At 38.9% G+C, this 14,202-nt stretch overlaps 1 protein-coding gene across 7 annotated transcripts in view; it reads right to left on the bottom strand.

The window, feature by feature from the left end:
- The window catches only part of LOC122570691 (plexin-A4), a 430,296-nt gene that overhangs the window by 301,113 nt on the left and 114,981 nt on the right, over window positions 1–14,202 (bottom strand). For all 7 annotated transcript variants that reach the window (XM_043733398.1, XM_043733405.1, XM_043733388.1 and 4 more), the window contains one exon: window positions 11,163–12,444. In XM_043733398.1, the coding sequence (XP_043589333.1) occupies window positions 11,163–12,335 (1,173 nt within the window). In that variant the 5' untranslated portion in view covers window positions 12,336–12,444. The remainder of the gene's footprint in view (window positions 1–11,162; window positions 12,445–14,202) is intronic.

Here is a 14,202-nt window from a genome sequence, read left to right as displayed (position 1 = left end):
GAGCACGGCTAAAACGTGACGATTCTAAACTTGGGAAAAACAACTTTCGATCCATTTGATTCACCTTCTTCGAATTCAGGCGCTTTTAGTGGGAAAAAGGAGAAGAAAGAGGTTGAGAAGCTTTCCAAAAGGAGTAGTATAATACACAGCGACCAAGTATTGGAGCAAAATGGATTCTTCTGTAAAATACGGCGTGAATTTGCATAATAAACAACTCTTTATATAACAATTAATAAGGAATAATATAGTTCGAGAACTGGAAGTAACAAATATATTATAATTCGTTATCATTAATCAGCTGTATAGTGCGAGATATATTGCGTTGGCAACTAAGTGGTTGCGGATTTTGTCAATAGGTAGTCTTGACAAAATCCGCAATCATTTAGTTGCCAACCCAATGTAATAAACTGTTCCTAGCGAAACATAAAATTTTAGTTATTGCAAAATTCGTGCATCGATATCGCACGATTAATGAAATTATAGTGAGGTGGTAAGTTGATGAAGGTGCCCACAAGAAATACTCTTGATGTTCAACAAAAAGGTTTATTAAACTATAAACAATCAACAGTCAACAATTAACAACAATTAACGATTAATTATCAACAACAATTAACGATTAACTATCAAGAGTCAATAATCACGTATCTCTAATTGTGTTTGCTTCGCTATGACGCTTAACCTTTCGCACTTCGCAGCTCGGGGCAGAATGAATCTTTGGTTCCATACCAAACGGATTCTTTTCTTTGTTGCCCCTCGATATTCCCACTATGCACGCGTTTATTAGATGCCCGCGACGGTTTATATCCGCGTACGTATTATTCCGAATATTCGGCGAAAGAACCGTAGGGATATCGGTGGTAAATTAGGCACGTCGAGCTTAAGCTTTGAAGGTATAGCGCTTTGCGTCGCGAAGCCCTTGGGAAGTTCTATGGTCGAGTGCCGCCACAATAGAATCGTTCCGCAATTATGTTTTATAATTTACAATCATACAGAGATGTATAGTGATATAGGAGTTGTAATGAAAACAGAAGTTTCAGTTTCTTGTAAGAATTGTCGAAACACGACAAAGATTAGCCGCTTTAAAACATGCTATCGATGTCACAACTGTTTCCAATTCTTAGAAATTATATTTTACAAAACGATTAAGTGAAGAATCTTTTAGGAATTCGCGCAACATTTATGCGAGCTTCTCAATTACACGAAATAAAGATCGCCTCCTTGCCAGGTAGAGCAACGATCGATCGATTTTCGACTTTTCAATCTCCGATCGATCTTCCTTCCGCTGAATTACGTTCGGGGTATTTCAAACACCAAGCTGTGGTTTATAAACGTACAAAGTCAAAGACACTTTGTCTTTTATCCGTGTAGACGGATAAAAATGTAATTAATTTAATGGCACCTTGGTCGAAGTGTTAAAAAACAAAGTTTAAGCTGGTTTGACTCGGTATGCTTGACGATACAGCTTTCTTTTTTGTAAGCCGATCAAGCGGGATCACGAAACTCGTCGACACGGACGGTCTTAATTGGAGCTAATCGACAGACCACCTTTTTCACGCCGCTTGATGGCCTTTTTTATGGTTCACCAAGGATCAATGAGGTGCGGCGGACGAAAAAATCATCTATCCTCTGTTAAATCTTATCTAATCCATCAGTCGTGAACAATGGTTACACGAACGCGTGAAACATATCATTAATTCGTCATATTAACACGTTTAACAAGGAAATCGCAATGAAATATCCACCACAGATTATGTTCCATATATATCGTACTTTTGTACAGGAAGAAATTTCTTATTAATATTAATAAATTCTAATTCTCTAATCTCTTAATAAAATCATTGCAATAGCTGTTCCATCGATATAAAGTGGTACATACATGAAAGTTTCATGAACGTTAAAATGATATAAAAATTCTCAGATCATAATGACATAAGATGGTTGAGAAAGATACTCGGTCTGCATAAAAGTAAAATTCAGCTAAATAAAATTCAACGAAAAGATCGCAACAGAATATATACGTAATGATTAAAACCGGCTTCGAAAAGGAACAACGAAGAGAGAAACCTAAGAATCTTGCCGCTTTTATCAGCAAGAATAACCTTTTTGGATGATTTGAGAAATGGATTTGATAGCGAAAGAAATCGTAAATACGAGTTTAAGTTGCTATTAAGTCAGAACCTGATACCATAATGAGGCAAAATTTCTTATCTTTTATGACCACAAAGGCTAGCGCTGTATAAGAGATAATTTCTTATCGAGTTGACTAGATAACGTAGCGTATCGTTAATTTCCTTTCTAACAGGAACACGTGCTTTTACTTGTCTATGGAATTCTCTTACAGAATAGTTCAAAGTGACTCAACTCGATATGTTCCCGATCACGTACAATCGTTTGCGTATTAAATTTCCATATTATTGTAACAAAATTAGTAGCTATCTATTTATGGCTGTTTCCACTGATGATAGACACGTCTTTCAAATTCCTTCGGTTATTTCTTTTATTATTACAATCTTCATTTTATTTCATTTCACTTTATTTTATTATTCTTTTCAGCGTGCTTATCCCATTTTCTTTTCTTTCCTTTTACTCTTGAAATTCTTCCGCGATAACACCGTATCGTTCTTTTTCAATGCCATTGTGGTCTCTTTGCGTTGTTGCCTTTTTTCTGCTAGAATACCCTCTTTGATAACCTCGTGTTCTTTTTATTCTTCCAATTACTTCTTTGATATTATTTTTAAATTACTACGTTAAAATTCTTTCCTTTTGCATTCTACTCCTCCCTGCATCACTTACTGTACGTGGTAGATGCACAAGGGATGATTGAACTATTATAAAAAGTTTCGTAATTCTAAATACACGAGACGCTCAAAAATCCTTCTCAACAAAACCTGAAACAAGATTCTACGAGAAATCGTGGGGAAAATACGAAATGATTAATCCCAGCCTCAAAGAACAAAGAATCGTTTCCTGGGGAGAAAACAGAAACTACGTACAGAAAACGGAGCGATCCATGGGTTGACCAGAAGGAACGTAACAGAAGAAAAAGGTGAAGAAAAAGACGGCACTGTCCCACGGCAGCCCAGTTGTCGACCAGGCCAAACAAACAATCTTTATCTCCTTTATGGTCGTCCTTATCTCCGGCAGCTGACTCTTCTCTACAACTTTCCCGTAGCAGGTTCTGCCTTTTTCTCGCTCTACGTACCTGAACAGATCCTTTGTGTTCCACACCGTATACTTTCTTACCGTATTTCGTAAGAGGGGAACGAACAAGAAAAAAAACTAGAAAAATAAAAAAAAGGGGGGAAAGAAAAAGAGGATTAAAGAAACAAGAGACTATAGGAAGCAACGAATGAAACAAAAGAGAAGAAAGAAGGGAAAGGACGTCTGAAAGGGAAGAAGGAGAGAAGGGATGGATCGTGCAACGTAACGTGTAGTCACGAAAATTTGAATAAATCTCTTCTCCCTCCATCATCGCAGTTCTGAATATCGTTTCGACGCTTTTCCACTATACGGCCAGCTTTGCCGAGTAGTTGGGCGTAACTGAAAATTCAGTAGCAAACCCGTAGTTAATTTCACTGAAGAGAACCACTTCCTCTCGTCATCCACCCCTTCCCCCCTTTTAGTTTTCGAGGTAATAAACCATGCAAACGTTTTATTATGACTCATTCGTGGGAACCTTTGACATTACGCCTTATGACGCGAGACCACTTGCGTGTCTGTCGCGCCTCGTGCTGGAAAAACTCATCGATCCATATTCATGCGAATCTATTTTTGAAATGAAACCCCTTTTTTCTCACCGTGGTGACGGAGTTAAGGAAGATAAAGGCACGAGTAGCGTGTAATAGTTTGTAAAATAGTTTTAGATAATTGCGGTCTGTAAAGAGAGTATATGCTCTGTATAGAGGCTGTATGAAGAGAAGCTTGTGTCAAATCTTGGCGTGACCTCCGAATTATTGGGTTGGCAACTAAGTGATTGCGGATTTTGTGATTAGGTGATAATGACAAAACCACCTAATGACATTACCACCTAATCACAAAATCCGCAATCACTTAGTTGCCAACCCAATATTACGTTAATTCGTTGCACTGTAATAATCGAGTGATACTGGCGGTGTAGATTGTGGTTCGAATTCCACGACGACACAGTGTTCTGGTAACAAAATATACAATTTATTTATTCAGAAATATTAGAAATTAGGCTTTCCAATTATTCCTATCCTGTATGATAAGTTTATTGATACATGAATCTATTTACAATGGATTAAACAGGAAACGATGGTTATTTAATGGGAACTTGTGGCGGCACCCGCCACGGAACTTTCCGTCGGATTCGCGATACAAAGCGCTACGCCATCAAAGCGCAACATCGACATGCCCAATGTACCATCGATATCCCTATGCTTCTTCCGCCGAATCCTCGGAAGAACACATATGCGGCAACCGCCACGGCACATCTAATAAACGCGTGGTAATGAGAATATCGATGGGCAACTAAGGGAAAAATCCGTTTGTTCTGGGACAAAAGATTCATTCCGTTCCACTCTGCGAAGTACGAAACGTCTCCCGTGTCAGTGCGAAACAAACCCGTTGGTTGTTACCTGTTACTTGTTACTCGTTAATCGACATTCGCTGTTAATTGTTAATTGTTATTCTGTTGACTGTTATTTTGTTAAATGTTAATAAATTAATTGTTATTGTTAAACGTTCTGAGTGTAGTTTCTTGTGGGCACCTTCATCCACGAACACCTTAAACTAAATACAGTAATGTGCTACAACTAAGACAACTAAATGGATAATTCACAACTCACAACTAATAGTTTACAACTCGTAACAACTCGGCAACTCAACTCTCCACTCCTCACAACTCGACTCTTAGTTAACGACTGCCGATTAATTCGTCTTTCTCCCTTAAGCATCATCCCTTTGTCTTTTCTCATACCCTCATCATGTACGTGTTCCCTAACCATCCGGGATCATGATCACGTACGCCTTCTTCCGCGTAACTATTCGACTGAAGGACCGACGACACATTGATGGGCCGTTTGGCCCATTCAAGTTTCCCGACCCTTTTGGCCTATCGGCACTTAGGCCTTCTCCCAACATTGTTTATAGTTCATCCGATATTTCTTAGGCAATCTGTCCACGATATTACAAAAGTTTAATATAACAGTGTTAAACATTTGAACACGTTAACTAGGACATGACGCCAACTAGCTTGTGATGCTTTAGCTAGCCTCATGCTAGACAGTGGTGCGTGACACAGTGCAGTATGTAATTTTCACATTGCATACGGCAATTTCCGTATTAACAAGAAAATTATAATCATCGAGAATGTTCACTGCTTTATCTTTAGGGTTTCTTCCATTGGGTTGGCAACTAAGTGATTGCTGATTTTGTCATTAGGTGGTATTGACAAAATCCGCAATCATTTAGTTGCCAACCCAATAGTTTGTTCCTTAGCTATGAGAAACGTGGAATCTTTTACTTCTCTGATGAAACTAAGAAACTAACAAAATGCCGACTTGCTTAGTTTATCTCCTGCGAGTTGTTATATATGTTCAAAATAGAAAAAAAATATTACAAAATTATACGCATATAAAATTGTAGTTTTTCGAAGAATCGAAATTTGTGAAAATAAAACGACACCAAAAGAAATTCAGAACACGCGTAACCATAGAAAATCACAAGAGATCGTTTTCAAACGATGGTCGAAATTTCTATTCGGAATCTAATTCGCCAAATCACTACACTTCGATATTACCACTAGAAAAGTTTCTACACGTAGAAAGGGCGAGAGGAAAGCTGCTGAAAATCTGGAATTCGTGTCGAGGATTCACCGCAAAGACAGTGAACGAACGACGCGATTTCCGGAAGGCGTTGCGGAAGATCGTTTCGATTGTCCGTAGCTGAAGCGTGCGAAAGAAGCACATGACGCTTTAGTGCATCATTTCTTTGCCTTGCTCTTCACAGTATCATCCTCGAGGTTTCCGATATCACCACCTGTTACGTAAACACGAGAGCGCGGAACTCGTGGAGACACGGCCAATTGATTTACGTCGTCCGATGACGAATCGCGGCCTTCTGCGAGACTTTTTCTACCTGGCAACCATTTAACAAATCATCGACTTCCGTCTTCCCACGTGAGAGATTAGATCATCTTTCGATCGACAGATTATAATCGAGTAATTCCATTCGATCGTCTTTCGTTAGATTTTCTTGAAGCTTTTCATGCCTTTTAAATCTCGTTCGTTTATTCCCCTTTTTAATCGAATTTTCTTTTATTTTTCCAAGGAGAGGCTGTGCCTGGTAAGAAAATTATTGGCTATTAAAGCTATTACATAATACCTTTTAGCCGGTTCTGATAATTTCTTAATAATACTTGAAAAACTTGCTCTTCTATATAAAAGAATATTATTATCCATTAAAACAAGGATGTTGGAATAGAAGTTTTAAGATCCTTTATAGTTTTCTTTATATCTCCCTGCCGTCTCATAAAATTACGTGATCTTACAAACTGTAATTGGTTACAGTTTATGAAAATACGTGATTTCACGCCGGCGGATGTTAACGTGTTAATCTAGAAGCTTCGTATAATCACAAAATTACAATGTTCTTCCGTAATTTTCGATACTTCGTTTCTACGATTAGTAAAAATACGTGGACATTTTGTAACGGATATCACTGTTCACTTTCGTTGGGTTAGAAACACAAAAACATTTCTGTTTCATTTAATTTAACACTTTGACTGCCACGTTGGTGGTCATTGGTGATCGGAGCGCTTGAACTTCTTACAATTGTAAAAATTGAATGAAAATTGACAGTTAGGGCATTTTGAATCTAACCGATAAATAGAAGATACTTTGAAATAAAAAGTGCCACATTGAACAATTCAACATTTTTATTAGAACGTGAATAAAAAAAAATGAGAAAAAATCTCGTATCTAACGGTGCACTGTGTTAAAACACTGGCATCCTGTGCGAAACATGTGATTTCGGTATGGCAGTCAGTGTTAAACTGTAATCGCCATTCTTATTTCTCTCTTCTCGCACTGTTTGTAATACTTTATTATTCCATCTCGTATATTATATATTTTCTTATCTTCATTATACCATCTGAATTAAACTCATCGTTACGTTCTGTACAAATTAAATTTTAACGTAAAATTGCGCTAAGGAAACACTGCTTGGAGCAAATGCCGCAAACTTCGCTGATGTACTGACCGCGGCAAATATATAAAAAGCTAATATCCTACCGCTTAATTATTCAAACCTAAAACCAGTGCACAAAATCATGCAACTAAAACCAATGAACCCGTGTGAACCTCGTTTTCAGAATATCTGCTTGACGTAACATATTTGCTGCAGCAACCATTCCACGTTTACCAGCCAGCAACGTTATGGAATCACCAAAAACGACGAAGACGAGAGAAAAAAAAGAACGGGAAATAGCATCTGGTGTTAAAAATCGTCAAGAAAATCCAGTCTATCGGTCTACGATCGCCTGGAAATCGATTTAAATCTGTGCTGTAGTAGCGCGCTGAACACGTTAAGCTGGTCGTCGGTGTTGCAACAAGATACGTACGAATTGAACAACAAGGCGCGACGTGTACGGTATGTAGCCAGGGCGCTGTGCAAAACTTTACTTTATATCCGACCCTATGTAAATGAGAAACGATCATTCAGGTCGGATTGTAACGTAGCCGCACGAACCGATCGTGGGTGCACGTGTAAAATCGAGCAAGAAAGCACGCGCCCTGTTCTCGTGTTTCTTTCCTTAGGGGTTCTTTAAGCCCCCATGCGGCGCTGTCACGCGATAACAGGCCCGATCCCGGTTTACCGATTACTCGACTGCTAGTAAAGCAAACGTACGTTGCTTGAATGCAAATCGACACCGATGGACGAAACGGCCGGGACCGTTATCGTACGACCATGAAGCCCCAGCTAAGACCGCCAGGGCCCCGCAAAGAGGAAAATCCATTTACCGCTGATGCTCGCGATTCGTGTAATACCACTAGCGGACAAAAAGATAGCCAAGCGACTGATAGCGTTAAGTTCTTAATGTTAGCTTCGTAATTCTATAATTTTATCGAACAGCGTGTAAATACTAGCTTCTGACGTGTAGTAGAAACGGTATGTGGACGATTTGCTGCTTGTAGGAAACATGTGGATGACGGTAATTGATACTGAAATTGTCGACGAGTAGAGTAGCAAAGTTATACGAAAGAAATTGATATGGAAAAACATGTAACGCGCGGAGAAAATTGTAGTTTGCTACGTATATTTCACAAAAGTAAAGAAGAAGTAAATCATCAAATCGATATTCAGAGTACCAAACAATGTACAGTTACATGTTTAGAAAATTATCTGTATTACGTTTATTCATTGTAGGTTCGTTTTTGTAGCTTCTTAAATAAATTAGATTCATAATATTTCTATGACGATTAAACCGAGGGGTCTACCGTTAGGAGAATCTGTTTCTCTCCAAAAACATTGAGTAGTTTCATGTAATTTTCTTGAAATGTTCGCTACCAGAACTGCACCGATCTCTCATTTCAAGGACTAAACTTCATTAACAAATAAATAAATATTTAACAAGTTCTTACCCCACTTTCCATTCATTTTGCAGATATACTTCCAAACTTAATACAATACAATTCTGCACAAAAACCCTTGGAAAATATGTTTTCGCTATTAATAACTAATAAAAGAACGACTTTTCTAAAGAGTTAAGGGAAAGTAGCTTTTGAAAGAACGAAATAATTTTAATCATTTTCGTTATTCCAATCTGCACGCGCAGAGAATGATAAAATAAGAAAAATGTATTGTTGGATAAATTGAGCTCGCGTTACGATTCGAGCGGCTATTGACTACGAAAGAGAAATTAGAACGCAAATTAATAGCGGCAACAATCTCGATTCAAACCAACCATATGTATAAAAGGTAGGAAACGCAAAGAATATTTTTTACGCCCGAATATTTCGCTTTTTCGACCGGTAATTTTGTTGGACAGATTTGAATATCGCACGGAACTGTTGAGGACAGGACTTTATAAGCCGTTAATTAATTATTGATCTTTGTTTTAATTTTGTAGATGCGCTATCATTCAGCCGGCCCAATTTTACCAGTTATTTTGATAAATTAAAAGGCAGGCCACAGAAGCCGATTTCACGACTGCACGTTACACGTCGAATTATTAATATAGGCTTTCGAAATAAAGCCGCGTCCAATTATCTTTATACTGCAACGTTTCACGTAGTAATATACTACCAGTAGCGAATATCAGTATGTTTTTTTTTATCTCTGGTCAAGCTAGCGGATGTATTAATGCAACTTTCGAACACGAAAACAATCGAACAGATTTAAATGGAAAAGATTCGGTAGATAATTCGAAGAATCCAAGCTGTAGAAGCTGCAACATGGTTTAGTGATAATCATGTTCATGAAAAGATTCAAGTCAAGGCCATGTACCTGTATCTCCTAAAGGTTCTTTTAATTAGTAAATAATTTATTACACTCGGAAACATTTATAATAAATAATGTCTAATATGTCTGATACGATATTGATAATAAATGAATAAATAATTGTAGGATCTTACTATAATTTATTTGCAATGGATTAAACAGATGTTGGTTAAACAGGAAACGATGGTTGTTTAACGTGAACTAAATACAATAACGCACTATAATTAAGACAACTAAATAGTTAATTTGCAACTCTCATCATTATTATATATTATATATATAACACTAACTAACATTATTATATTATTATTACATCATTAATCACTATGATACTTTATTAATGTTACATCAGCTTGCTGCTAATTGTAAACATTCTGCTGGCAACAGGTTTTCTTACACGTAAATAAAAGTTTGTCGTCATAAAGAATTATTTGATATTTTTATATTTCGAGGATGAATTTGAAGATTTTAATTAGCATACGAACTGCGAGAGAAAAATAAAAATTGGTATCGTTATAGGGTTTCGTGTGAAATAATTGGAGATCTCTGAATAGCGGAGCTAAAATGGAATAATAATTCAATGATATCGATGATCGGTAAAACCCTGGAAACTTTATGCGTAACTTCATTTAAAGGCAATGCGTATATATTATCCGCTGAATTTAGACAATCATGAACGTATCATTAAGAACTGAATGATAGCAAGTGAGAGCTGTATTTTTGTCACAGAGTATACTTTAACTAGGCTGCCTTGACTTTGATCCTGCATCTACAACGACGCGCCATGATTTCGCTTTTATTATTGAATTCGCTTTCCCTCCCTCTTTGGATCGTCTGTTCTTGACTCGCGATTTATACCGACCAATTCGAAGCTACGAGTAAAATATGCCACTCGAACGTTGTGATTTATACGGAATTTTGCTAAAAATGAAAGGAAAAGAAAGAGCGAAACGTCAATGGAACGTAACGTAGATAAGCGGCTGGAAAGTTGCCTAGAAAATGATACAAAGGCAAGTGTTCTATTTGGTCCTTCTTTGGTCCTCCTTTCTTTCTATTTATTATAAATGTTCTTTGATTTGTACATGTACAGGAACGATTTATAGACGTAGCCATTTTTCCTAATAAGAAAAATGCTGGTAGGTAGATACAATTTTTAATGTCTCAACCGGAAGAGGCAAGTTATTTCGTCACTCAAACGTCACAACACGTGCTCCACGTATTATATAATTTATTATGTTCGAGAATATTTCTAATAACGTTGATTTTTGAATAATTTCATATACGTACATTCCGCATCGAAAGAGGAGAATTATACGACTTATCAGATATCTTAGCACTGGAAAGATCAGCATCGTACAAAGTTCTATTGCTTGAAACCAACGCAGCTTACGTTCTTTCCGCTACCAAGTTGCCCAGTCGTAAGCAGTTAAACATTTTTTTAAACGAAAGAAACACGTCCACTCGAAAAGTCATATTCGCGCCTTATCCGACATTTCGTTCGCGGCATTTGCTATCGTAACGTTTGGCGAGCACGTGTGTTCCGCTATTACATTTTTACGATTCGTCGGAAACCTCGTTCGTAGAAAATCACTTAAGCCCACGTTTCGCCTATATATATACGATTTGAAAAGTCGGCGGATGAGAGTAACGTCGATCGTAAAAGAGATCGGTGAAAGAAAAGTACAGAGAGAATCGCTCACCGTTAAGATGCACTTGTGACTCGGAGAGATGTATTCCAGCCCCCGATGACCCTCGCCGCTGAAGCACTTCTGTATATTGGTCATGAACTTCCTTCTTATGGCCTTCAACGAGTAGACACAGAGCGCGGAATGCTCCTTTGGTACGTCGCTGTGCGTGCTGTTGCTCTCCGAAAAAACCGCGAACAACACGTCGTCCTGAGCGGTGATGCCTAAATCTCCGGCTAGAACCGAGCCAGCCTTGCCGACGTACGCGGCCTGCACCAGATTATAATACGTGCCATCGTTGGTGCAGTTGATCGGTATCTCGGTGTACGAGTAGTAATGCTCGTCGTCGTGACAGACTCGAACCAGCTTCGATATGAATACCGCGGTATCGGTGTTCTTCATCTGCGTGGTCATAAAATAGCTGAAGCCACCGCTGCTGAACCCGTACACATAGTTGATAGGATATCTCTCGCGCGACAACGAGTTCACGTACATCCTGGTACCGGTGGTGACGGCAGCTTCCGCGATGTTCAGCATTCTATCCTTGTCCAATGATCTGGAGCTGACCGCGGGAACCTCCGATCGGTAGGGCGAGTTACCGGTGAACGTTACACCCACGTACATCACTTGCGAAACGGGTGGATTCGGTGGTCCGGGCGCGATAAACGCTACCGTGGACGCGGTAGCGTTGTTGGCTACCACGGCCTCTTTCACTTCTTGCACCACGTCCGAGATATTGTGAAGGTTTCGTACCCTGCAGGTGCCCTGGGACAAACTTCCGCACGAGATTAACCTGGTGGTCGTGTAGTCGATCACCAACGCCTTGTTCACGTTGTCCACTAGCCTCGTTGGCGTTTCACGGGGACAGTCGATCATCGAACAAGCGGTCGAGTCACCTTTTGGACCGGTAACTTCCTTCACGACGAGGCTTAAATCCGGCGAGAGTTGATACAACCGATTCACCGCGCCCACGTAAACTCGACCGGTGTTCTTGTCCACGACCAGATGGTTCATGCGTTTCACTTCTGGATCGTGGAACCTTTGTACTATGTCGGCTGGCGTCGAACGGACCGGCAGCCGGGGAGACAACAGCACCAGGATCGACAGGAGCAGGCGAAGTTGCTGTTGATGCGACAGCATCGATCCCATCCTTGTCGATGACTCGCTGCTGCACGGGAAGACTAGCATCTTACTACTCTACTTTCTACTGCTACGCGGGACACGATCTGTCACTACTTCCTCCTTCGTTGCACCCGGGAATCCTCGCAAAGGCGTCTTCCTCGAGCCTATCCCAGACCTGCCAACAAAACCAGAGAGAAGGTTTAATTTATGTTCATATCTTTTATTCGTCAATCAAGTAGCACACATTCTTATTGAGAAAAATCATGATCAAACTATCGCGGTATCAATTACTATTGTTTGTCTTAAGAATTTAGCTTTCATAAAATTTTACCACTTTATCAACTATTTTTTAAAGGATTTATATCTTTTGACTCGACAGATCTCATCTTCATTTTCAACTACGATATATTAATATTCTGCAGTTTAATCAGAACGTGACATGAAAATCAGAGCACAAAAAGCAACGCATCCTTTGCTGCGATCTTTATATGATTTTACTGAAACTTTTAATCAGTAAGCGTGCTTATTTTCATCGTTCTATGAAAAATAAGCCAGCAGATCCGTGTCTCTTTGCCAAGACGTATTCTGATAGGAACATGCTAAAACTCCATTTTACGTTCTGCTGCATTTAAGACTTAGCATACGAAAACCGAACTACCGATCGGTAGTTTTAGTGCCCCTGTACCCATTTGCATTTTATGGAGTAACAGGGAAACGGAGCGTGAAACGCTCGTTCCTGAAGTTTACACTGTAGCCGCGAGAAAGAAATAGGGAACGTTAAAGAAACGTGTGGTATTAATTTCAGATAGAACGTAAAGTCTAGGAATTTCTCCCTCGTTATCGCGTTTAGTACGCAAACGCGTGTAACCAAACGGGATAACAAGGTTCGTGTACTTTCTCGAATGTTAAAAAGAGTTAGTTAGGGAACTTAAACGACGCGTTGTAAAGTGAATATATCGTTTACGCGAACAGGCGGAATCGCTGAAAGCGTATAAAGACGTCTTTAACGAAGACCGGTCTTAAATCAAAGGCACCTAGCATTTTCGCGGACGCAGACGCCACGTTTAGCGTGACTATACGGCTGTTTTACATTAATTGCGAGTTAACAGCGGACCAACGACACCCTGGACACGACACACCTTACAACGCGGTGTAATTGTTTCGATTATCTCTTCACACTCTTGACGAATCAAGCGTGTGCTTGCACGCGAATGCGTTACGAGACAACTGATATTAATAATAACGTTATTTCACCGATAAGAATGTAAACTGAAATGATAAGTGCATTACGACTTTTATTGCTCGTACTGCAATTCCGTATCAGATCGTTCAGAAAGTTCCTGGTAAAGTATAAGGAACATTCGATGTACCTTCGTGGAAATAGCGTCTTAAATGGTAGATTTTTTCAAAAATGACATTTTACCACCTATTGCTATACCAGCCTCACAACGTTATCGTAATTTAAAAGTCTACGTGATTAACACTTTGACTGTCACGTTGGTCATATATGACCTTGAACTTCTTATGATTGTAAAAATTGTATGAAAATTGACACTTAGGGCATTTCGAATATAACCGATAAATAGAAGATACTCTGAAATAAAAAGTGCCCCATTGAACAATTAAACATTTTTATTAGAACATCAATATAAAAGAAAACAAATATTGCATCTAACGGTGCACTGTGTTTGCATCCATATGTTTGAGTGGTAATCTATTAATATTATTATAAACACACCTTAGAAAATAATCGTAAATGCTGCTTTATAATCCTATAATTGAAGTTAGAAGTGTGCACATACCTTACCATTATACAGGGTGGTTGGTAACTGGTGGTACAAGCGGAAAGAGGGTGATTCTACGCGAAAAAACAAGTCGAAAATATAGAATAAAAATTTTTCGTTTGAGGCTTTGTTTTCGAGAAAATCGACTG

This window comes from Bombus pyrosoma, linkage group LG1 (genome assembly GCF_014825855.1).
Source record: "Bombus pyrosoma isolate SC7728 linkage group LG1, ASM1482585v1, whole genome shotgun sequence".
Classification (NCBI taxonomy): Eukaryota; Metazoa; Arthropoda; class Insecta; order Hymenoptera; family Apidae; genus Bombus; species Bombus pyrosoma.
This window is presented reverse-complemented; position numbering and strand designations above follow the sequence as displayed.